The sequence below is a fragment of the Salmo salar genome, chromosome ssa09, assembly GCF_905237065.1.
Source record: "Salmo salar chromosome ssa09, Ssal_v3.1, whole genome shotgun sequence".
Taxonomy (NCBI): Eukaryota; Metazoa; Chordata; class Actinopteri; order Salmoniformes; family Salmonidae; genus Salmo; species Salmo salar.
In genome coordinates, this window is record NC_059450.1 from 86,362,211 (window position 1) to 86,386,938 (window position 24,728).

General features: G+C 47.2%; 1 protein-coding gene across 3 annotated transcripts in view; it reads left to right on the forward strand.

The window, feature by feature from the left end:
* LOC106592156 (neuroligin-3) overlaps positions 1-23,345 on the forward strand; it is a 558,014-nt gene extending 534,669 nt beyond the window's left edge. For all 3 annotated transcript variants that reach the window (XM_045724151.1, XM_045724149.1, XM_045724150.1), the window contains 2 exons: positions 21,673-21,907; positions 22,486-23,345. In XM_045724151.1, the coding sequence (XP_045580107.1) occupies positions 21,673-21,907; positions 22,486-23,127 (877 nt within the window). In that variant the 3' untranslated portion in view covers positions 23,128-23,345. The remainder of the gene's footprint in view (positions 1-21,672; positions 21,908-22,485) is intronic.
* Positions 23,346-24,728: the final 1,383 nt, after the last annotated feature.

Genomic DNA, 24,728 nt, shown 5'->3' on the forward strand with positions numbered 1-24,728 from the left:
GTAGACACCGTAACCACAGATTGTAATCCTTAGTGTAGACATCGTAACCACAGATTGTAATCCTTAGTGTAGACATCGTAACCACAGATTGTAATCCTTAGTGTAGACGTCGTAACCACAGATTGTAATCCTTAGTGTAGACACCGTAACCACAGATTGTAATCCTTAGTGTAGACACCGTAACCACAGATTGTAATCCTTAGTGTAGAAATCGTATCCACTGATTGTAATCCGTAGTGTAGACACCGTAACCACAGATTGTAATCCTTAGTGTAGACACCGTAACCACAGATTGTAATCCTTAGTGTAGACATCGTAACCACAGATTGTAATCCTTAGTGTAGACGTCGTAACCACAGATTGTAATCCTTAGTGTAGACACCGTAACCACAGATTGTAATCCTTAGTGTAGACACCGTAACCACAGATTGTAATCCTTAGTGTAGACATCGTAACCACAGATTGTAATCCTTAGTGTAGACATCGTAACCACAGGAGGAGGGTCCATGCTGCACACTTTTAACTCCACAAGTGACCCAGATTGCTCTCTCTCTTCCTGGCCCTGTCGCTGGGTCTCAGTCTCTAAAGAAGATGCTGTAACATGTCTCTCTTCCTGGCCCTGTCGCTGGGTCTCAGTCTCTAAAGAAGATGCTGTAACATGTCTCTCTTCCTGGCCCTGTCGCTGGGTCTCAGTCTCTAAAGAGGATGCTGTAACATGTCTCTCTTCCTGGCCCTGTCGCTGGGTCTCAGTCTCTAAAGAGGATGCTGTAACATGTCTCTCTTCCTGGTCCTGTCGCTGGGTGTCAGTCTCTAAAGAGGATGCTGTAACATGTCTCTCTTCCTGGTCCTGTCGCTGGGTCTCAGTCTCTAAAGAGGATGGTGTAACATGTCTCTCTTCCTGGTCCTGTCGCTGGGTGTCAGTCTCTAAAGAGGATGCTGTAACATGTCTCTCTTCCTGGCCCTGTCGCTGGGTCTCAGTCTCTAAAGAGGATGCTGTAACATGTCTCTCTTCCTGGTCCTGTCGCTGGGTCTCAGTCTCTAAAGAGGATGCTGTAACATGTCTCTCTTCCTGGTCCTGTCGCTGGGTGTCAGTCTCTAAAGAGGATGGTGTAACATGTCTCTCTTCCTGGCCCTGTCGCTGGGTCTCAGTCTCTAAAGAGGATGCTGTAACATGTCTCTCTTCCTGGTCCTGTCGCTGGGTCTCAGTCTCTAAAGAGGATGCTGTAACATGTCTCTCTTCCTGGTCCTGTCGCTGGGTGTCAGTCTCTAAAGAGGATGCTGTAACATGTCTCTCTTCCTGGCCCTGTCGCTGGGTGTCAGTCTCTAAAGAGGATGCTGTAACATGTCTCTCTTCCTGGTCCTGTCGCTGGGTGTCAGTCTCTAAAGAGGATGCTGTAACATGTCTCTCTTCCTGGCCCTGTCGCTGGGTGTCTGTCTCTAAAGCGGATGCTGTAACATGTGCGACACCTTGCTAAGACACCCAGCATGCATGTCAACAACCTTGATCATAGCAGCCTGGATCATAGCAGCCTGGATCATAGCAGCCTGGATCACTCACCCCCAAAGCATTTCCTCCTCCTTCTCCCCTACATCCTCCCTCTCCTCTCCCCTCCCTCCTCCCTCTCCCCTCCCTCCTCCGTCTCCCCTACCTCTGTCCCTCTCCCCTCCCTCCTCCGTCTCCTCTCCCCTCCCTCCTCCCTCTCCCCTCCCTCCTCCGTCTCCCCTACCTCTGTCCCTCTCCCCTCCCTCCTCCGTCTCCCCTCCCTCTGTCCCTCTCCCCTCCCTCTGTCCCTCTCCCCTCCCTCTCTCCTCCCTCTCCCCTCCCTCCTCCGTCTCCCCTACCTCTGTCCCTCTCCCTCCCTCCCCTGTCTCCCCTCCCTCTCTCCTCTCTCTCCCCTCCCTCCTCCGTCTCCCCTACCTCCGTCCTTCTCCCCTCCCTCCTCCGTCTCCTCTCCTCCCTCCTCCTTCTCCCCCTCCCTCCTCCGTCTCCCCTACCTCTGTCCCTCTCCCTCCCTCCTCCATCTCCCCTCCCTCTGTCCCTCTCCCTCCCTCTGTCCTTCTCCCCTCCTCCTCCCTCTCCCCTCCCTCTGTCCCTCTCCCCTCCCTCTCTCCTCCCTCTCCCCTCCCTTTTCCGTCTCCCCTCCCTCTGTCCCTCTCCCCTCCCTCTCTCCCCTCCCTTTTCCGTCTCCCCTCCCTCTGTCCCTCTCCCCTCCCACCCCTGTCTCCCCTCCCTCTCTCCTCTCTCTCCCCTCCCTCCTCCGTCTCCCCTACCTCCGTCCCTCTCCCCTACCTCCGTCCCTCTCCCCTCCCTCCTCCCTCTCCCCTCCGTCTCCCCTCAAACCACCCTAACCCCCACCTCCCTTAACAAACCCAGAGCAGCGCCCTTCACTACCTTCCCATACCCCACATAGCTATACAGACAATCACAAAAGCCCAAACATTATTAAATAAAATAGGTACAGCAGGCCCAGTCCATCAGTCATGACTTGAGATCTCGTATGCGGGACATGGTGCAGGAGCTCCACCATGAGAGACTGGACCGCAAAGACGTCAGTGCAGATCTCACCCGTCAGTAGATGACCATGCAAACAGACATGACGGTCAAAGTGAAAATGCTGGTGGATGAGGCCAACAGCTTGCTCAGTGTCAGGAGGAGTTGAGGGAAGAAAATAGTTATGATTACTAAATATTATTATATTATATTATAAATTATATTATAAATATTATATTATAATAATTACTAAATATTACATGAATTGTAAACATGAAATATCAAATCCACATGTATACCACTTTGTTAATATGTATTGGCAATAATTCACTTAATGGTGAGGCATGGAATAATAAAACATGTATCTTTTATCAGGCTGAATGTTTGAAATATGAGGTGATTTGAGAGCTGCTTGTTCAGTAGTGGAATAAAGACAATTAGCACTTGGATGTTGTCAAGAAATACATTACAACATCAAAGATGTGCCTTCCTGCTTCCTGTGCTGTCTGTCTGGGGCTGGTGATTACTTCCTGCTTCCTGTGCTGTCTGTCTGGGGCTGGTGATTACTTCCTGCTTCCTGTGCTGTCTGTCTGGTGCTGGTGATTACTTCCTGCTTCTGCTGTGTCTGTGTGACATGTGTGCGCGTGTGTGCATGTGACATGCCACTCACGCTGTCTGTGTTTGTGTGTACATGTGTGTACGTGTGTGTGTGTGAGTACATGTGTGTGTGAGCGTGTGTGTGTGTGTGTGTGTGTGTGTGTGTTGTGCAAGTACTGGCTAGGTAGTTAGTAATCACAACACTGTCGAGCATAGACTTTTCACCCTCTATTCCTCTCTCTCTCTATTCCTCTCTCTCTCTATTCCTCTCTCTCTCTATTCCTCTCTCTCTCTATTCCTCTCTCTCTCTATTCCTCTCTCTCTCTATTCCTCTCTCTCTCTATTCCTCTCTCAGGTCCCTCTTTCCTGTCTCCTCTAATTTGTTGTCTTTCAAGGGAACTCTGAGAATGTAGTGGAGGGAGGTGATTCAACTCTCCACTTAGGAAACCCAACTGCATACTTGTTTAACATTCTTAAGGAATCCAAGCGAGATGAACTCTATAGTATAGAAACTTGTTCTGGCTTAGTTTAACACGTTATCATTGATTATTTTTTAGTCACAGTGGTAAATGGTGCACCTTTACCTACGCATCTATGTAGACATTTAAGGAGTACTTCCATGATTTTACGAATTTGGATATTTGTTTTCTAACCTTGAAAGGAGACGAGAAACAAAAGTCTTTCATATGTCAAATTGCTGAACTATCCCTTTAAACTCTGTGATTTATACTCTTCACCTGTTGTTGTTTGTTGTTTATTAAACATGGTAAAGGAACAAAATTCCCTGGTGAGGTTAAGGAAGTGATGTCATCAACCATTACTCTCAGAACACTGTTTGACCTCCACAACCAAACGCCTGACCTCTTCCACTGGCTTTCTGATCATTTCAGCATCTATCCTCCTCTCCTCTCCTCTTCATCTATCCTCCTCTCCTCTCCTCTTCATCTACCCTCCTCTCCTCTCCTCTTCATCTATCCACCAAACCTCTCCTATTAATCTATCCAGCTCTCCTCTCCTCTTCATCTATCCACCTCTCCTCTCCTCATCTATCCACCTCTCCTCTTCATCTATCCTCCTCTCCTCTCCTCTTCATCTATCCACCTCTCCTCTTCATCTATCCTCCTCTCCTCTTCATCTATCCACCTCTCCTCTCCTCTTCATCTATCCACCTCTCCTCTCCTCTTCATCTATCCACCTCTCCTCTCCTCTTCATCTATCCACCTCTCCTCTCCTCTTCATCTATCCACCTCTCCTCTCCTCTTCATCTATCCACCTCTCCTCTCCTCTTCATCTATCCTCCTCTCCTCTCCTCTTCATCTATCCTCCTCTTCATCTATCCACTTCTCCTCTTCATCTATCCTCCTCTCCTCTTCATCTATCCACCTCTCCTCTTCATCTATCCACCTCTCCTCTCCTCTTCATCTATCCTCCTCTTCATCTATCCACTTCTCCTATTCATCTATCCTCCTCTCCTCTTCATCTATCCTCCTCTCCCCTTCATCTATCCTCCTCTCCTCCCCTCTTCATCTATCCTCCACTCCTCTTCATCTATCCACCTCTCCTCTTCATCTATCCTCCTCTCCTCTTCATCTATCCTCCTCTCCTCTTCATCTATCCTCCTCTCCTCTTCATCTATCCTCCTCTCCTCTCCTCTATCCTCCTCTCCTCTCCTCTTCATCTTTCCCTCTCCTCTCCTCTTCATCTATCCACCTCTCCTCTCCTCTTCATCTATCCACCTCTCATCTCCGCTTCATCTATCCTACTCTTCTCTTCATCTATCCTCCTCTCCTCTCCTCTTCATCTATCCACCTCTCCTCTTCATCTATCCTCCTCTCCTCTTCATCTATCCTCCTCTCCTCTTCATCTATCCTCCTCTCCTCTCCTCTATCCTCCTCTCCTCTCCTCTTCATCTTTCCCTCTCCTCTCCTCTTCATCTATCCACCTCTCCTCTCCTCTTCATCTATCCACCTCTCATCTCCGCTTCATCTATCCTCCTCTTCTCTTCATCTATCCTCCTCTCCTCCCCTCTTCATCTATCCACCTCTCCTCTCCTCTTCATCTATCCACCTCTCCTCTTCATCTATCCACCTCTCCTCTTCATCTATCCTCCTCTCCTCTCCTCTTCATCTATCCTCCTCTCCTCTCCTATTCATCTATCCTCCTCTCCTCTCCTATTCATCTATCCTCCTCTCCTCTCCTATTCATCTATCCTCCTCTCCTCTTCATCTATCCTCCTCTCCTCTCCTCTTCATCTATCCACCTCTCCTCTCCTCTTCATCTATCCACCTCTCCTCTCCTCTTCATCTATCCACCTCTCCTCTCCTCTTCATCTATCCTCCTCTCCTCTCCTCTTCATCTATCCACCTCTCCTCTTCATCTATCCACCTCTCCTCTCCTCTTCATCTATCCACCTCTCCTCTTCATCTATCCTCCTCTCTTCTCCTCTTCATCTATCCTCCTCTCCTCTTCATCTATCGATCTCTCCTCTTCATCTATCCTCCTCTGCTCTTCTCTTCATCTATCGATCTCTCCTCTTCATCTATCCTCCTCTGCTCTTCTCTTCATCTATCCACCTCTCCTCTTCATCTATCCTCCTCTCCTCTCCTATTCATCTATCCACCTCTCTTCTCCTCTTCATCTATCCTCCTCTCCCCTTCTCTTCATCTATCCACTTCTCCTCTTCATCTATCCACCTCTCCTCTTCATCTATCCTCCTCTCCTCTCCTCTTCATCTATCCACCTCTCCTCTTCATCTATCCAACTCTTATCTCCTCTTCATCTATCCTCATCTCCTCTCCTCTTCATCTATCCTCCTCTGCTCTTCTCTTCATCTATCCACCTCTCCTCTCCTCTTCATCTATCCACCTCTCCTCTTCATCTATCCACCTCTCCTCTCCTCTTCATCTATCCTCCTCTCCTCTCCTCTTCATCTATCCACCTCTCCTCTCCTCTTCATCTATCCACCTCTCCTCTTCATCTATCCACCTCTCCTCTTCATCTATCCTCCATCTATCCTCCTCTCCTCTCCTCTTCATCTATCCACCTCTCCCCTTCTCTTCATCTATCCTCCTCTCCTCTCCTCTTCATCTATCCACCTCTCCCCTTCTCTTCATCTTTCCCTCTCCTCTTCTCTTCATCTATCCATCTCTCCTCTCCTCTTCATCTATCCACCTCTCCTCTTCAACTATCCTCCTCTCCTCTTCATCTATCCTCCTCTCCTCTTCATCTATCCACCTCTTATCTCCTCTTCATCTATCCTCCTCTCCTCTTCTCTTCATCTATCCTCCGCTCCTCTCCTCTTCATCTATCCTCCTTTCCTCTCCTCTCCTCTTCATCTATCCACCTCTCCCCTTCTCTTCATCTATCCTCCTCTCCTCTCCTCTTCATCTATCCACCTCTCCCCTTCTCTTCATCTTTCCCTCTCCTCTTCTCTTCATCTATCCATCTCTCCTCTCCTCTTCATCTATCCACCTCTCCTCTTCAACTATCCTCCTCTCCTCTTCATCTATCCTCCTCTCCTCTTCATCTATCCACCTCTTATCTCCTCTTCATCTATCCACCTCTTATCTCCTCTTCATCTATCCTCCTCTCCTCTCCTCTTCATCTATCCACCTCTTATCTCCTCTTCATCTATCCTCCTCTCCTCTCCTCTTCATCTATCCACCTCTTATCTCCTCTTCATCTATCCACCTCTTATCTCCTCTTCATCTATCCTCCTCTCCTCTCCTCTTCATCTATCCTCCTTTCCTCTCCTCTCCTCTTCATCTATCCACCTCTCCTCTCCTCTTCATCTATCCTCCTTTCCTCTCCTCTCCTCTTCATCTATCCAACTCTTTTCTCCTCTTCATCTATCCTCATCTCCTCTCCTCTTCATCTATCCTCCTTTCCTCTCCTCTCCTCTTCATCTATCCACCTCTCCTCTCCTCTTCATCTATCCACCTCTCCTCTCCTCTTCATCTATCCACCTCTCCCCTTCTCTTCATCTATCCACCTCTCCTCTTCTCTTCATCTATCCACCTCTCCTCTTCTCTTCATCTATCCACCTCTCCTCTTCATCTATCCACCTCTCCTCTCCTCTTCATCTATCCACCTCTCCCCTTCTCTTCATCTATCCACCTCTCCTCTTCTCTTCATCTATCCACCTCTCCTCTTCATCTATCCACCTCTCCCCTTCTCTTCATCTATCCACCTCTCCTCTCCTCTTCATCTATCCATCTCTCCTCTCCTCTTCATCTATCCACCTCTTCTCTCCTCTTCATCTATCCATCTCTCCTCTCCTCTTCATCTATCCACCTCTCCTCTCCTCTTTGTCTTTCCCTCTCCTCTCCTCTTCATCTATCCACCTCTCCTCTTCTCTTCATCTATCCAACTCTTATCTCCTCTTCATCTATCCTCCTCTCCTCTTCATCTATCCAACTCTTATCTCCTCTTCATCTATCCTCATCTCCTCTCCTCTTCATCTATCCATCTCTCCTCTCCTCTTCATCTATCCTCCATCTATCCTCCTCTCCTCTTCATCTATCCAACTCTTATCTCCTCTTCATCTATCCAACTCTTATCTCCTCTTCATCTATCCTCATCTCCTCTCGTCTTCATCTATCCTCCTCTCCTCTTCATCTATCCACCTCTCCTCTTCATCTATCCACCTCTCCTCTTCATCTATCCTCCTCTCCTCTCCTCTTCATCTATCCTCCTCTCCTCTCCTCTTCATCTATCCTCGTCTCCTCTTCATCTATCCACCTCTCCTTCTCTCCTCTCCTCTTCATCTAGCCACCTCTCCTCTTCATCTATCCAACTCTTATCTCCTCTTCATCTATCCACCTCTCCTCTCCTCTTCATCTATCCTCCTCTCCTCTTCATCTATCCTCCTCTCCTCTCCTCTTCATCTATCCACCTCTCCTCTTCATCTATCCTCCTCTCCTCTCCTCTTCATCTATCCACCTCTCCTCTTCATCTATCCATCTCTCCTCTCCTCTTCATCTATCCTCCTCTCCTCTCCTCTTCATCTATCCTCCTCTCCTCTCCTCTTCATCTATCCACCTCTCCTCTTCATCTATCCACCTCTCCTCTTCATCTATCCACCTCTCCTCTCCTCTTCATCTATCCTCCTCTCCTCTCCTCTTCATCTATCCACCTCTCCTCTCCTCTTCATCTATCCACCTCTCCTCTCCTCTTCATCTATCCTCCTCTCCTCTCCTCTTCATCTATCCAACTCTTATCTCCTCTTCATCTATCCTCATCTCCTCTCTTCTTCATCTATCCTCCTCTCCTCTTCTCTTCATCTATCCACCTCTCCTCTCCTCTTCATCTATCCACCTCTCCTCTCCTCTTCATCTATCCTCCTCTCCTCTTCATCTATCCACCTCTCCTCTCCTCTTCATCTATCCTCCTCTCCTCTTCATCTATCCTCTCTCCTCTTCATCTATCCACCTCTCCTCTTCATCTATCCACCTCTCCCATTCTCTTCATCTATCCACCTCTCCTCTTAATCTATCCACCTCTCCTCTTCATCTATCCTCCTCTCCTCTCCTCTTCATCTATCCACCTCTCCTCTCCTCTTCATCTATCCAATTCTTATCTCCTCTTCATCTATCCTCATTTCCTCTCCTCTTCATCTATCCTCCTCTCCTCTCCTCTTCATCTATCCACATCTCCTCTTCATCTATCCTCCTCTCCTCTTCATCTATCCTCCTCTCCTCTTCATCTATCCACCTCTCCTCTTCATCTATCCAACTCTTATCTCCTCTTCATCTATCCACCTCTCCTCTCCTCTTCATCTTTCCCTCTTATCTCCTCTTCATCTATCCACCTCTCCTCTTCATCTATCCAACTCTTATCTCCTCTTCATCTATCCTCATCTCCTCTCCTCTTCATCTATCCTCCTCTGCTCTTCTCTTCATCTATCCACCTCTCCTCTCCTCTTCATCTATCCACCTCTCCTCTTCATCTATCCACCTCTCCTCTCCTCTTCATCTATCCTCCTCTCCTCTCCTCTTCATCTATCCACCTCTCCTCACCTCTTCATCTATCCACCTCTCCTCTTCATCTATCCACCTCTCCTCTTCATCTATCCTCCATCTATCCTCCTCTCCTCTCCTCTTCATCTATCCACCTCTCCCCTTCTCTTCATCTATCCTCCTCTCCTCTCCTCTTCATCTATCCACCTCTCCCCTTCTCTTCATCTTTCCCTCTCCTCTTCTCTTCATCTATCCATCTCTCCTCTCCTCTTCATCTATCCACCTCTCCTCTTCAACTATCCTCCTCTCCTCTTCATCTATCCTCCTCTCCTCTTCATCTATCCACCTCTTATCTCCTCTTCATCTATCCTCCTCTCCTCTTCTCTTCATCTATCCTCCGCTCCTCTCCTCTTCATCTATCCTCCTTTCCTCTCCTCTCCTCTTCATCTATCCACCTCTCCCCTTCTCTTCATCTATCCTCCTCTCCTCTCCTCTTCATCTATCCACCTCTCCCCTTCTCTTCATCTTTCCCTCTCCTCTTCTCTTCATCTATCCATCTCTCCTCTCCTCTTCATCTATCCACCTCTCCTCTTCAACTATCCTCCTCTCCTCTTCATCTATCCTCCTCTCCTCTTCATCTATCCACCTCTTATCTCCTCTTCATCTATCCACCTCTTATCTCCTCTTCATCTATCCTCCTCTCCTCTCCTCTTCATCTATCCACCTCTTATCTCCTCTTCATCTATCCTCCTCTCCTCTCCTCTTCATCTATCCACCTCTTATCTCCTCTTCATCTATCCACCTCTTATCTCCTCTTCATCTATCCTCCTCTCCTCTCCTCTTCATCTATCCTCCTTTCCTCTCCTCTCCTCTTCATCTATCCACCTCTCCTCTCCTCTTCATCTATCCTCCTTTCCTCTCCTCTCCTCTTCATCTATCCAACTCTTTTCTCCTCTTCATCTATCCTCATCTCCTCTCCTCTTCATCTATCCTCCTTTCCTCTCCTCTCCTCTTCATCTATCCACCTCTCCTCTCCTCTTCATCTATCCACCTCTCCTCTCCTCTTCATCTATCCACCTCTCCCCTTCTCTTCATCTATCCACCTCTCCTCTTCTCTTCATCTATCCACCTCTCCTCTTCTCTTCATCTATCCACCTCTCCTCTTCATCTATCCACCTCTCCTCTCCTCTTCATCTATCCACCTCTCCCCTTCTCTTCATCTATCCACCTCTCCTCTTCTCTTCATCTATCCACCTCTCCTCTTCATCTATCCACCTCTCCCCTTCTCTTCATCTATCCACCTCTCCTCTCCTCTTCATCTATCCATCTCTCCTCTCCTCTTCATCTATCCACCTCTTCTCTCCTCTTCATCTATCCATCTCTCCTCTCCTCTTCATCTATCCACCTCTCCTCTCCTCTTTGTCTTTCCCTCTCCTCTCCTCTTCATCTATCCACCTCTCCTCTTCTCTTCATCTATCCAACTCTTATCTCCTCTTCATCTATCCTCCTCTCCTCTTCATCTATCCAACTCTTATCTCCTCTTCATCTATCCTCATCTCCTCTCCTCTTCATCTATCCATCTCTCCTCTCCTCTTCATCTATCCTCCATCTATCCTCCTCTCCTCTTCATCTATCCAACTCTTATCTCCTCTTCATCTATCCAACTCTTATCTCCTCTTCATCTATCCTCATCTCCTCTCCTCTTCATCTATCCTCCTCTCCTCTTCATCTATCCACCTCTCCTCTTCATCTATCCACCTCTCCTCTTCATCTATCCTCCTCTCCTCTCCTCTTCATCTATCCTCCTCTCCTCTCCTCTTCATCTATCCTCGTCTCCTCTTCATCTATCCACCTCTCCTTCTCTCCTCTCCTCTTCATCTAGCCACCTCTCTTCTTCATCTATCCAACTCTTATCTCCTCTTCATCTATCCACCTCTCCTCTCCTCTTCATCTATCCTCCTCTCCTCTTCATCTATCCTCCTCTCCTCTTCATCTATCCACCTCTCCTCTTCATCTATCCATCTCTCCTCTCCTCTTCATCTATCCTCCTCTCCTCTCCTCTTCATCTATCCTCCTCTCCTCTCCTCTTCATCTATCCACCTCTCCTCTTCATCTATCCACCTCTCCTCTTCATCTATCCACCTCTCCTCTCCTCTTCATCTATCCTCCTCTCCTCTCCTCTTCATCTATCCACCTCTCCTCTCCTCTTCATCTATCCACCTCTCCTCTCCTCTTCATCTATCCTCCTCTCCTCTCCTCTTCATCTATCCAACTCTTATCTCCTCTTCATCTATCCTCATCTCCTCTCTTCTTCATCTATCCTCCTCTCCTCTTCTCTTCATCTATCCACCTCTCCTCTCCTCTTCATCTATCCACCTCTCCTCTCCTCTTCATTTATCCTCCTCTCCTCTTCATCTATCCACCTCTCCTCTCCTCTTCATCTATCCTCCTCTCCTCTTCATCTATCCTCTCTCCTCTTCATCTATCCACCTCTCCTCTTCATCTATCCACCTCTCCCATTCTCTTCATCTATCCACCTCTCCTCTTAATCTATCCACCTCTCCTCTTCATCTATCCTCCTCTCCTCTCCTCTTCATCTATCCACCTCTCCTCTCCTCTTCATCTATCCAATTCTTATCTCCTCTTCATCTATCCTCATTTCCTCTCCTCTTCATCTATCCTCCTCTCCTCTCCTCTTCATCTATCCACCTCTCCTCTTCATCTATCCTCCTCTCCTCTTCATCTATCCTCCTCTCCTCTTCATCTATCCACCTCTCCTCTTCATCTATCCAACTCTTATCTCCTCTTCATCTATCCACCTCTCCTCTCCTCTTCATCTTTCCCTCTTATCTCCTCTTCATCTATCCACCTCTCCTCTCCTCTTCATCTATCCACCTCTCCTCTCCTCTTCATCTTTCCCTCTTATCTCCTCTTCATCTATCCACCTCTCCTCTTCATCTATCCTCCTCTCCTCTCCTCTTCATCTATCCACCTCTCCTCTCCTCTTCATCTATCCAATTCTTATCTCCTCTTCATCTATCCTCATTTCCTCTCCTCTTCATCTATCCTCCTCTCCTCTCCTCTTCATCTATCCACCTCTCCTCTCCTCTTCATCTATCCACCTCTCCTCTTCATCTATCCATCTCTCCTCTCCTCTTCATCTATCCTCCTCTTCACCCTTCTCTTCATCTATCCACCTCTCCTCTCCTCTTCATCTATCCACCTCTCCTCTCCTCTTCATCTATCCCTCTTATCTCCTCTTCATCTATCCACCTCTCCTCTTCATCTATCCACCTCTCCTCTCCTCTTCATCTATCCTCCTCTCCTCTTCATCTATCCAATTCCTCTCCTCTTCATCTATCCTCATTTCCTCTCCTCTTCATCTATCCACCTCTCCTCTCCTCTTCATCTATCCACCTCTCCTCTCCTCTTCATCTATCCATCTCTCCTCTCCTCTTCATCTATCCACCTCTCCTCTCCTCTTCATCTATCCACCTCTCCTCTCCTCTTCATCTATCCTCCTCTCCTCTTCATCTATCCTCTTCCTCTCCTCTTCATCTATCCTCCTCTCCTCTCCTCTTCATCTATCCACCTCTCCTCTCCTCTTCATCTATCCACCTCTCCTCTTCATCATCCATCTCTCTCTCCTCTTCATCTATCCACCTCTCCCCTTCTCTTCATCTATCCACCTCTCCTCTCCTCTTCATCTTTCCCTCTTATCTCCTCTTCATCTATCCACCTCTCCTCTCCTCTTCATCTATCCACCTCTCCTCTCCTCTTCATCTTTCCCTCTTATCTCCTCTTCATCTATCCACCTCTCCTCTTCATCTATCCTCCTCTCCTCTCCTCTTCATCTATCCACCTCTCCTCTCCTCTTCATCTATCCAATTCTTATCTCCTCTTCATCTATCCTCATTTCCTCTCCTCTTCATCTATCCTCCTCTCCTCTCCTCTTCATCTATCCACCTCTCCTCTCCTCTTCATCTATCCACCTCTCCTCTTCATCTATCCATCTCTCCTCTCCTCTTCATCTATCCACCTCTCCCCTTCTCTTCATCTATCCACCTCTCCTCTCCTCTTCATCTATCCTCCTCTCCTCTTCATCTATCCTCCTCTCCTCTTCATCTATCCTCATCTCCTCTTCATCTATCCTCCTCTCCTCTTCATCTATCCTCCTCTCCTCTTCATCTATCCACCTCTCCTCTCCTCTTCATCTATCCTCCATCTATCCTCATCTCCTCTTCATCTATCCTCCTCTCCTCTTCATCTATCAATCTCTCCTCTTCAACTATCCTCCTCTCCTCTTCATCTATCCTCCTCTCCTCTCCTCTTCATCTATCCTCCTCTCCTCTCTTCTTCATCTATCCTCCTCTCCTCTTCTCTTCATCTATCCACCTCTCCTCTTCTCTTCATCTATCCACCTCTCCTCTCCTCTTCATCTATCCTCCTCTCCTCTTCATCTATCCACCTCTCCTCTCCTCTTCATCTATCCTCCTCTCCTCTTCATCTATCCTCCTCTCCTCTTCATCTATCCACCTCTCCTCTTCATCTATCCAACTCTTATCTCCTCTTCATCTATCCTCCTCTCCTCTCCTCTTCATCTATCCAGCTCTCATCTCCTCTTCATCTATCCTCCTCTCCTCTCCTCTTCATCTATCCTCCTCTCCTCTCCTCTTCATCTATCCACCTCTCCTCTCCTCTTCATCTATCCGCCTCTCCTCTCCTCTTCATCTATCCAATTCTTATCTCCTCTTCATCTATCCTCATCTCCTCTCCTCTTCATCTATCCTCCTCTCCTCTTCATCTATCCTCCTCTCCTCTTCATCTATCCTCCTCTCCTCTTCATCTATCCACCTCTCCTCTCCTCTTCATCTATCCTCCTCTCCTCTTCATCTATCCACCTCTCCTCCTCTCCTCTCCTCTCCTCTTAATCTATCCACCTCTCCTCTTCATCTATCCACCTCTCCTCTTCATCTATCCACCCCTCCTCTTCTCTTCATCTTTCCCTCTCCTCTTCTCTTCATCTATCCACCTCTCCTCTCCTCTTCATCTATCCACCTCTCCTCTTCATCTATCCACCTCTCCTCTTAATCTATCCACCTCTCCTCTTCATCTATCCACCTCTCCTCTTAATCTATCCACCTCTCCTCTTCATCTATCCTCGTCTCCTCTTCATCTATCCAACTCTTATCTCCTCTTCATCTATCACACCTCTCCTCTCCTCTTCATCTATCCACCTCTCCTCTTCTCTTCATCTATCCACCTCTTATCTCATCTTCATCTATCCACCTCTCCCCTTCTCTTCATCTATCCACCTCTCCTCTTCATCTATCCACCTCTCCTCTTCATCTATCCACCTCTCCTCTTCATCTATCCTCCTCTCCTCTTCATCTATCCTCCTCTCCTCTTCAAATATTCTCCTCTTCTTTTCATCTATCCACCTCTCCTATTCTCTTAATCTATCCACCTCTCCTCTTCATCTATCCAGCTCTCCTCTTCATCTCCCCTCCCTCCTCTCTCCCTTTGTCCCCAATATCCTGATTTTCCTTAGAGAATCTCAGGAAGTGGAGTGTCTTGTTAAGGAAAGTGGGGGTGGGGGGGGGGGGGCATTGATTGGCTACTGTGGTGCCGGCGGAATCTTAATAAGGGTAGAGAGAGGTGGAAGTGGGAGTGGGAGAGAGACAGAGACAGAGAGACAGAGACAGAGAGACAGAGACACAGAGACACAGAGACACAGAGACACAGAGACACAGAGACACAGAGACACAGAGACACACAGAGAGACAGAGAGACAGAGAGACAGAGAGACAGAGAGACAGAGAGACACAGAGCAGGTGAGGCAACGAGTGAGGGGGGTATGATGTCAAGACACATGTTAGCTGTCAATCAGCTAATGCAACCAATCAATAGCCTCCATAATGAGGAGGGGACAGTGACAGCACGCCCCAAAGTCACACCGCCTCGCCATCAATTAGCCCGCCGAACCAAAGCCTGCCATTAGGTGGGACCCCCAAGCCAATCACAGCCCCTAGCTTCTCGTACACTCACACATGCAAACACACTCACACCCACACAATTACAAGCACTGTGTGTGTCTGTGAAGGGTGAAAGCTGCCTGATATTAAGATAGTGTGGCTGGAAAGGCACAGTCGGTCCTTCAGAGCATGCAGTGCCGACAGCAAACGACATTAGCTTGGGTGTGTTTCTTCTTATCTGAACATGAATTCCAATTAGGTGTGTTTTGCACTTTGTGTCTACGTTTTAAACGGCACCCTATTCCCTACATAGTGCACTACCCTATGGTCCCTGGTCAAAAGTAGTGCACTATATTAAAGGGAATAGGGTGCCGTTTGTTACCTGCTAAGTAGATAGACAGGAGGTACATTGGTTACACAACAACGCCTGGAGAAATAGGCCTTGACTCGACTCCACATAGTTTAGCAGTGAACATCAATCCCTCTGATTGAACTCTTGTCTTAGGGTACGTCCTAAATGGCATCCTTTCCCCTGTACAGTGCACTACTTTTGACCAAAGCCCGACATGCCCTGGTCAAAAGTAGTGCACTACATAGGGAATAGGATGACATTATGGAGGCGAGATAAATCTAGAGAAGGAACTCACCGGGGCCTTGTAGTGAAAATAGATTCTTGTCTTTCTTCGTCCTATCTCTCCTCTCTGCCCCAGGCTTTCTGACCGTGTCTTCTCACATTTAGTGATGACTACGTTCTATGATCACTCAAGCGCTTCTCATTCCACAGCAATGGAACAAAAAGAGGAGGAGGTGCGTCTCATAACAAATGAAAAGAAAATTACATTCATTCTGTCCTCCTTTATCTACCTGGTCCCATTCAATGGAGGATGATTAGTGTAGGAATAGAGAACTGTCCTCCAAGATCATTAGGTTAGGAGGAGGTGATGAGAGGGACTGACGAGGAGAGGAAGGACTTTATGGTTTATAGCACAGGTCTTTAGATGACTGACCATATGAAAACATCACACACACATACAGTATATATATATATGTGTACACACACACACACACCTTAGTGGCCCAGCCATATGAAAACATCACAGTTGAGCTGAAAGGCTCTTAAAAGGATTGCTTTTATAGATGTAATAATCCTGCTCTCTCTCTCTGAGCCAAGACATCCACACACACACACAGACACACCCCCACACACACCCCCACACACACCCCCCACACACAGACAGACAGACAGACAGACAGACAGACAGACAGACAGACAGACAGACAGACAGACAGACAGACAGACAGACAGACAGACAGACAGACAGACAGACAGACAGACAGACAGACAGACAGACAGACAGACAGACAGACAGACAGACACCGCACACAGTCACCGCACCCAGCCACCGGACTTAAGTGGAAGACCTGACAGTACAGAGGCTATCTGGTAATGCTGTGCTGTAGAGCACAGAACCCTATCACACACCCAGGGTTTAAACCAGTGATGTATATAAACCCTGGATTTCTGATGCTGTATTGGCCAGTGAGAGGCATTGAAGCCAACGGTCGCCCATATTGGCACACCGCAGAAGAAGCAATCCTCCATAGGATTGAATGGAATTCTACATTATTTCAATAAAATGTTTCAAGGAGAAAAGTACATGTATTTAAATATTTTTTGTTGTTGTAGTGGGGACAGTAACATTAGTCATCTCCAAAAAGTATATTTGAAGGAAAATGTTTTTCTATAAATTCACAAAAAATTTGCTCACGTAATATAATGGAATGGAATGCATTAAGCTGAAAGTAATAGAATAAACGTGACAAAAAATGAATGTACACGTCAATTAATGCCTTTCTATAGCTATCGAAACATGTTTTACAATGATGAGGGAGAGCCAAGATGGAGGCACGGTGGCTTTAACACAATGATGAGGGAGAGCCAAGATGGAGGCACGGTGGCTTCAACACAATGATGAGGGAGAGCCAAGATGGAGGCACGGTGGCTTTAACACAATGATGAGGGAGAGCCAAGATGGAGGCACGGTGGCTTCAACACAATGATGAGGGAGAGCCAAGATGGAGGCACGGTGGCTTCAACACAATGATGAGGGAGAGCCAAGATGGAGGCACGGTGGCTTTAACACAATGATGAGGGAGAGCCAAGATGGAGGCACGGTGGCTTCAACACAATGATGAGGGAGAGCCAAGATGGAGGCACGGTGGCTTTAACACAATGAGGAGGGACAGCCAAGATGGAGGCACAGTGGCTTTAACACAATGATGAGGGAGAGCCAAGATGGAGGCACGGTGGCTTTAACACAATGAGGAGGGAGAGCCAAGATGGAGGCACGGTGGCTTCAACACAGCGCCCCCTATCAGTCATCTAATGTGAATATAAATCATTGTTTTAAAGCAAACCCACGAGAGTAAAGGTTAGGATCCGAGTTCCCCACAATTCCGACAGCAGCAGGCCCATCGTTACAGAGCAACGCAGCCTGCTTACCATCCACACTATGTTTGTGTATCGACTGTGTGAGTGTGCTTGTGTGTGTTTACCATCGACACCGCAACACAACAATTACCCAAGCATGTGTGTGTGTAATTATACAACGCAGGGAGTTGTTCTCTAATGCCGCAAATCAAATAAACTAAAGATGCCGCATTGATTTCTTTGTGTTGCCTAAATTATACATTTACACTTGTACAGAGCCCGAGCCCCAACCAGCCAGCAGTCAGCAAAAAGCATTAAGAACTAAATTCAGCAAAAGAAGAAACGTCCCTTTTTCAGGACCCTGTCTTTCAAAGATAATTCGTAAAAATCCCAAAAAATTCACAGATCTTCATTGTAAAGGGTTTTAACATTTTTTCCCATGCTTGTTCAATGAACCATAAACAATTAATGAACATACACCTGTGGAACGGTCCTTAAGACACTAACAGCTTACAGACGGTAGGCAATTAAGGTCACAGTTATGAAAACTTAGGACACTAAAGAGGCCTTTCTACACCAAAAGAAAGATGCCTAGGGTCCCTGCTCATCTGCATGAACATGCCTTAGGCATGCTGCAAGGAGACAGGACGGACAGCTGATCATCCTCGCAGTGGCAGACCACGTGTAACAACACCTGCACAGGATCGGTACATCCGAACATCACACCTGCGGGACAAGTACAGGATGGCAACAACTGCCCAAGCTACAACAGGAACGCACAATCCCTCCATCAGTGCTCAGACTGTCTGCAATAGGCTGAGAGAGGCTGGACTGAGGGCTTGTAGGCCTGTTGTAAGGCAGGTCCTCACCAGACATCACCAACAACATCGCCGCTTATGGGCACAAACCCACCGTCGCTGGACCAGACAGGACTGGCAAAAAGTGCTCTTCACTGACGAGTCACGGTTTTGTTGGCCTGATATTGTTCCCAGAGGCAGCTGTCTTTAGTTGTCTCTGATTGGGGACCATATTTAGGCAACCTTTTCCCACTGGGTTTTTGTGGGGTCTTGTTTTTGTTAGGTACTGTGTAGCCTGCAGAACTTTACGTTTGTTTTTTTGTATTTTGTTGTTTTGAAGGAAAAAGGAAAGAATGTTCGCCTACCACGCTGCACCTTGGTCTCCTTATTACGACCAACGTAACAACATGTCTGTGAAACTTGTTCAGTGTATGCCTCAGTTGTTGAATCTTGTTATGTTCATACAAATATTTACACACGTTAAGTTTGCTGAAAATAAACGCAGTTGACAGTGAGAGGACGTTTCTTTTTTTGTTGAATTTAGTCTGCTCCAAAGCCCTTTAGTTCCCTAATGTGTGCATGGATTTAAGAGATCTCTCATGAATTGATCAGAGGGCCTAGGTACCTTTTATATAGTTTGCAATTTGGTAGATTGATCCTAATGGGGTAAGGGGAGAAGGGTTGGTGTCCAAAATGGCACCCTATTCCCGATATAGCTAGTGCACTACTTTTGGGCCATAGGGTGTAGGGTGCCATTTGGGACACAGCAGGGGGGCCATTTGCGGTGTTATGGAGATGCCAGGAATTCCCATTAAGTAAGATTGACCTGGTCTCTCTGATTGGTTCTACTCTGTTCTATTCTCTGAGCTGCTGGGAGAATTCATAAACTACTGAGGGATGGAGGGAGGGGGTGGAGGAGAGAGAGAAAGAGAGAGAGAGAGAGAGAGAGCGAGAGAGAGAGCGAGAGAGAGAGAGAGCGAGAGAGAGCGAGAGAGAGAGAGAGAGAGAGAGAGAGAGAGAGAGAGAGAGAGAGAGAGAGAGAGACATCAGGCTACTCTCCATTGACATCCTGTTCTGTTCAGTTCTCTGTCATGTAGCCTCCACTCTGACTGGGGAGATCAATATGACCTTACCTCCACTGCCCAGCCAGGCGCTGCTCTGAAACCTAATTACTGATATTCAGCTACAAAGTCATCATAGTCAGCCTGTCAATATCCATCAGGGATCATTACTCACCTAATGAAATAGGTTATTTAGGCTGCTTCACTGACACCAGGGCTACACCAGGGGATTTGGCTCCAGCCATCTCAATTTGCCTCTCTCGCTCGTTCTCTCACTCTCTCCCGCTCTCCTTCTCCCAGAAGCACTGACCTGAAAAAGGAAAATTGACAGCAGAAAAAGGGGGAGGATGGATATAGAGTGTGAATTCTTCTGCTGTTGTTTTAATTCTGTGGGTTTTTGTCCTTGTAGCTTTTTCAACCGCCAACCACCACACAGTGCCAGATAAACAATATAACAAAATCCCCAAATCCCAAACTAAGTTGGAGTCCTGGAGGCCACGGAATTCAGAACCACGCACAGGGATATTATAATACTATAAAGTACTGTACACCACGTTCAGGGATATTACAATACTGTGAAGTACTGTACACCCCATTCAGGGATATTACAATACTATGAAGTACTGTACACCCCATTCAGGGATATTACAATACTATGAAGTACTGTACACCCCATTCAGGGATATTACAAAACTGTGATGTACTGTACACCCCATTCAGGGATATTACAATACTATGAAGTACTGTACACCCCATTCAGGGATATTACAATACAATGAAGTACTGTACACCCCATTCAGGGATATTACAAAACTGTGATGTACTGTACACCCCATTCAGGGATATTACAATACTATGAAGTACTGTACACCCCATTCAGGGATATTACAACACTATGAAGTACTGTACACCCCATTCAGGGATATTACAATACTGTGAAGTACTGTACACCCCATTCAGGGATATTACAATACTATGAAGTACTGTACACCCCATTCAGGGATATTACAATACTGTGAAGTATTGTACACCGCATTCAGGGATATTACAATACTATGAAGTACTGTACACCCCATTCAGGGATATTACAATACTATGAAGTACTGTACACCCCATTCAGGGATATTACAATACTATGAAGTACTGTACACTCCATTCAGGGATATTACACGTCTCTTAGTTTCTTAGGTCCTCATACACCCCTAAAGTTGTTTCTTTGGTTTTGGTTCTATGAATTGTACTCTCTACACTCTCAAGGTTACAGTTGAGGGTTTATTTGATCTCACAAAACCCTTTTCCCTCTACTGCAGAACCTAGTTCATAATGAACACTTCACAGAACTCTTCTCGTCCAAACTCCCACTCCCTCTCGACATTGTACAGCAAGCAGACAACAAGGAGAACTGGGATTATGGGAGAATGCCAAATGTTAATACAGTCAATAAATCAATAGGCTCCTGTAATTGAAATTGGTACCCATCTGGGGTTAGCTAACAGTCAGTGAGTGAGCCAGCCAGCCAGCCTTCACTCCTCTCAAAAGAGAAACACTGACCCCTTCAGGCCAGTAGCGGAACTGCACACTCTGTCACGGTTTCACAGCCCCCACCCGTTTTAGTGTTGATTAATAAGGTTAATTTTACATGAGAATACTGGATGTTAATGCTCACTGTGCCACCTTGCCTAAGAAATTACCAGAGAGGGCAGAGCTGCTGTTGGGTTATCAAACTACAGCTACAGCACGCTGACGTATTCATACAGCAGGCCAGCGGTAGGTGGTCCTGGTCCTGGAGGACCGCAAGTACTTCCTGTTTTTGAAGAAGACCAGGTGTCTTATTGAATTTATGCAATCACTGAACTGATCGATTAGCTCAGTTGATCAGGTGTGATGCCTAGTTGGTACAAACCCTGCAGTAGCTGTGACACTCCAGGAACAGGGTTGTCTACCCTGCAGTAGCTGTGACACTCCAGGAACAGGGTTGTCTACCCTGCAGTAGCTGTGACACTCCAGGAACAGGGTTGTCTACCCTGCAGTAGTCTATCTGTTTCGTGAAAAGCTTCCGGCGATGAGAAGACGTCCTGAAGACGTCCTCTTTTCTAAGGTTGTTGATGGGATGGTGCACCAGACCTGAGTTAAGAGGAACAGTGGGAGAGTAACAGACGGTCAGGGATGCTGCTCCTTGTTGTACTGAGAGAGAGAAGGCTAAAAGGCAGATTTGTAATGTATTTAGACATACTGTGTGTACAAATTGTGGATTATTCTCTTGCTAGTCAACATTTTCAAATGTCAATAGTATAAGTGACAGATGACCTTCTACAGGGTACACACTGAGACCAGATACTAACGCTCTCTTTCTCTCGAATCAGGGACCCCAACAAGCCTGTTCCTCAGGACACTAAGTTCATCCACACCAAGGCTAACCGCTTTGAGGAAGTAGCCTGGTCTAAGTACAACCCCCAGGACCAGCTGTACCTCCATATCGGCCTGAAGCCCCGCGTCAGGGACCACTACCGAGCCACCAAGGTGGCCTTCTGGAAACACCTGGTGCCCCACCTGTATAACCTCCACGACATGTTCCACTACACCTCTACCACCACCAAGGTACTGCTACATCTCTTTAACTCACACCTGTATAACCTCCACGACATGTTCCACTACACCTCTACCACCACCAAGGTACTGCTACATCTCTTTAACTCACACCTGTATAACCTCCACGACATGTTCCACTACACCTCTACCACCACCAAGGTACTGCTACATCTCTTTAAGTCACACCTGTATAACCTCCACGACATGTTCCACTACACCTCTACCACCACCAAGGTACTGCTACATCTCTTTAACTCACACCTGTATAACCTCCACGACATGTTCCACTACACCTCTACCACCACCAAGGTACTGCTACATCTCTTTAACTCACACCTGTATAACCTCCACGACATGTTCCACTACACCTCTACCACCACCAAGGTACTGCTACATCTCTTTAACTCACACCTGTCTTTCATTTGATTGGTTTACTGGAAAGTGTGTTATAAATTATAAATATACTTTCAACTAAACTTTGATTTGACTCGATATATGGTTGTGTTACCTACCTTAGTTGAATGCACTGACTGTAACAAGTCGCTCTGGATAAGATATGCTTGTAATATGTTTGATTTGATTTGAAGGTCCCCCCGTCCGAGACGACCCAGAACGCCCTGTCCACTAAGAAGACGTGGCCCTTCAACACCAAGCGCCCCCCCATGTCCCCGGCCTACAACAACGAGGATAATGAGGCGTGGAACGGAGACGAGGAGACCGGCCCGTTGGTCATAGAAAACCCCAGGGACTACTCTACGGAGCTCAGCGTCACCATCGCCGTGGGAGCCTCGCTGCTCTTCCTCAATGTTCTAGCCTTCGCAGCGCTTTACTACCGAAAGGATAAACGGAGGGAGGCTTTGGGGGGTCGCCGCGGTCAACCCAGCCCACAGACCCGCCACGGCCAGGCTACGTCCAACGACATCGGCCACCACCAGCGTCCCAACGAGGAGGAGATCATGTCCCTGCAGATCAACCAGACGCACCACGAGTGTGAGGCGATGGGGGTGGGGAACCCGGGGAATGACGGAGGGCTGCGTCTGGCCTCGCTTCCCGACTACACTCTGACCCTGCGGAGGTCACCAGACGACATCCCTCTGATGACCCCCAATACCATCACCATGATCCCAAACTCTCTGGTGGGGATGCCCAACCTGCACCCTTACAACACTTTCACAGCCGGGTTCAACTCCACCGGCCTGCCCCACTCCCACTCCACCACCCGGGTATAGCTTTATGGAGGAGAGGGGGATGGTGGAGGAGAGGAGAGGGTGATGGAGGAGGAGAAGAGGATTCTGTTTTATAAATATCACAGGGAAAGGGTTTGGGGGGAGGGGAGGAGAGGAGAGGGAAGGCAGGAATAAGTGAGTGGGATTAAAAAGTCAAGAGATTTAACTAGACTTTTACTACCAAGAAGAGGACGGAGAGGAGAGGAGAGGAGAGGAGAGGAGAGGAGAGGAGAGGAGAGGAGAGGAGAGGAGAGGAGAGGAGAGGAGAGGAGAGGAGAGGAGAGGAGTGCTCTCTGCTTTCTGTGAGGATGTCAAGTTGTGCAGAGCTGCCAAAATCAAACTGCTACTCCTCCCTGCCTCGATGGGATGGGGCTGAGGAAGGAGGGGTCCGTTCTGCTGTGTTTCTCTTCTAAGTCATTTTAAAAGCCTTTTTAAGCAGACTGACAGGGGAGATTATCAACACTTTGTTCTTGAATTCATAACACCAAGAGAAAAGTTATTTTCTTTCTCATCTTCGTCTCTCCTGAGGGAGACAGAAGAGACACATTTCAAACAAAGACCTCTACCAGGAAGTTGGCATAATGTTAGTCGCTTTTTTTTGTTTAGTTTCAATGCCTTACGAAAAGCTTGTTTTGTTTCAACATTTTTTCTATCTCTCTTAATTTCTATTCCATGTGGATTGTGTGACATTTTGACGTGAATCAAAAGACACAGGTGACTGAATCGTGAACAAATATGGCCACACAAATAGTGGTATCTTTTTTTAATCTCCCAGAGAAGGATTTGTCTGGAATAGACTCTGCCATCCCATAGAGAGGATTTGTCTGGAATAGACTCTGCCATCCCATAGAGAGGATTTCTCTGGAATAGACTCTGCCATCCCATAGAGAGGATTTGTCTGGAATAGACTCTGCCATCCCATAGAGAGTATTTGTCTGGAATAGACTCTGCCATCCCATAGAGAGGATTTCTCTGGAATAGACTCTGCCATCCCATAGAGAGGATTTCTCTGGAATAGACTCTGCCATCCCATAGAGAGGATTTGTCTGGAATAGACTCTGCCATCCCATAGAGAGGATTTGTCTGGAATAGACTCTGCCATCCCATAGAGAGGATTTGTCTGGAATAGACTCTGCCATCCCAGATGAGACCACAGAGATAACAACAATGTTACTGTGATTGTTTTGTTAAGAACAAAAGTGCATATTTTCACCAATTTATCTGTTAAGTGATCTGATCTTATCTCTCTCCACGAAGTGTGCACTTTTACACACACACACACACACACACACACTGCTCAGCGCACCTGTGTGTCTGTGTGCATATAAACATGGTTGTGTGTGCGTGTGTGTGTGTTGCGTGTGTGCGTGTGCATATGTTTGCACATGTTTGTGTGTGTGAGCGTGTATGTTTGCACACCAGCGTATCCATGCTCATGTGTGTGTGTGCGTGCAAGAGTGTGTGCTTACACAAGTGTTTTTGCGTTTGTAAGGCGTTTTCTGTGGCGGGTGAGAGGGGTGGGAGGGAGGGAGGGAGGGTGGGAGGATGGGAGGGTGGGAGGGAGGGAGGGTGGGAGGGTGGGTGGGTGGGTGGGAGGGAGGGTG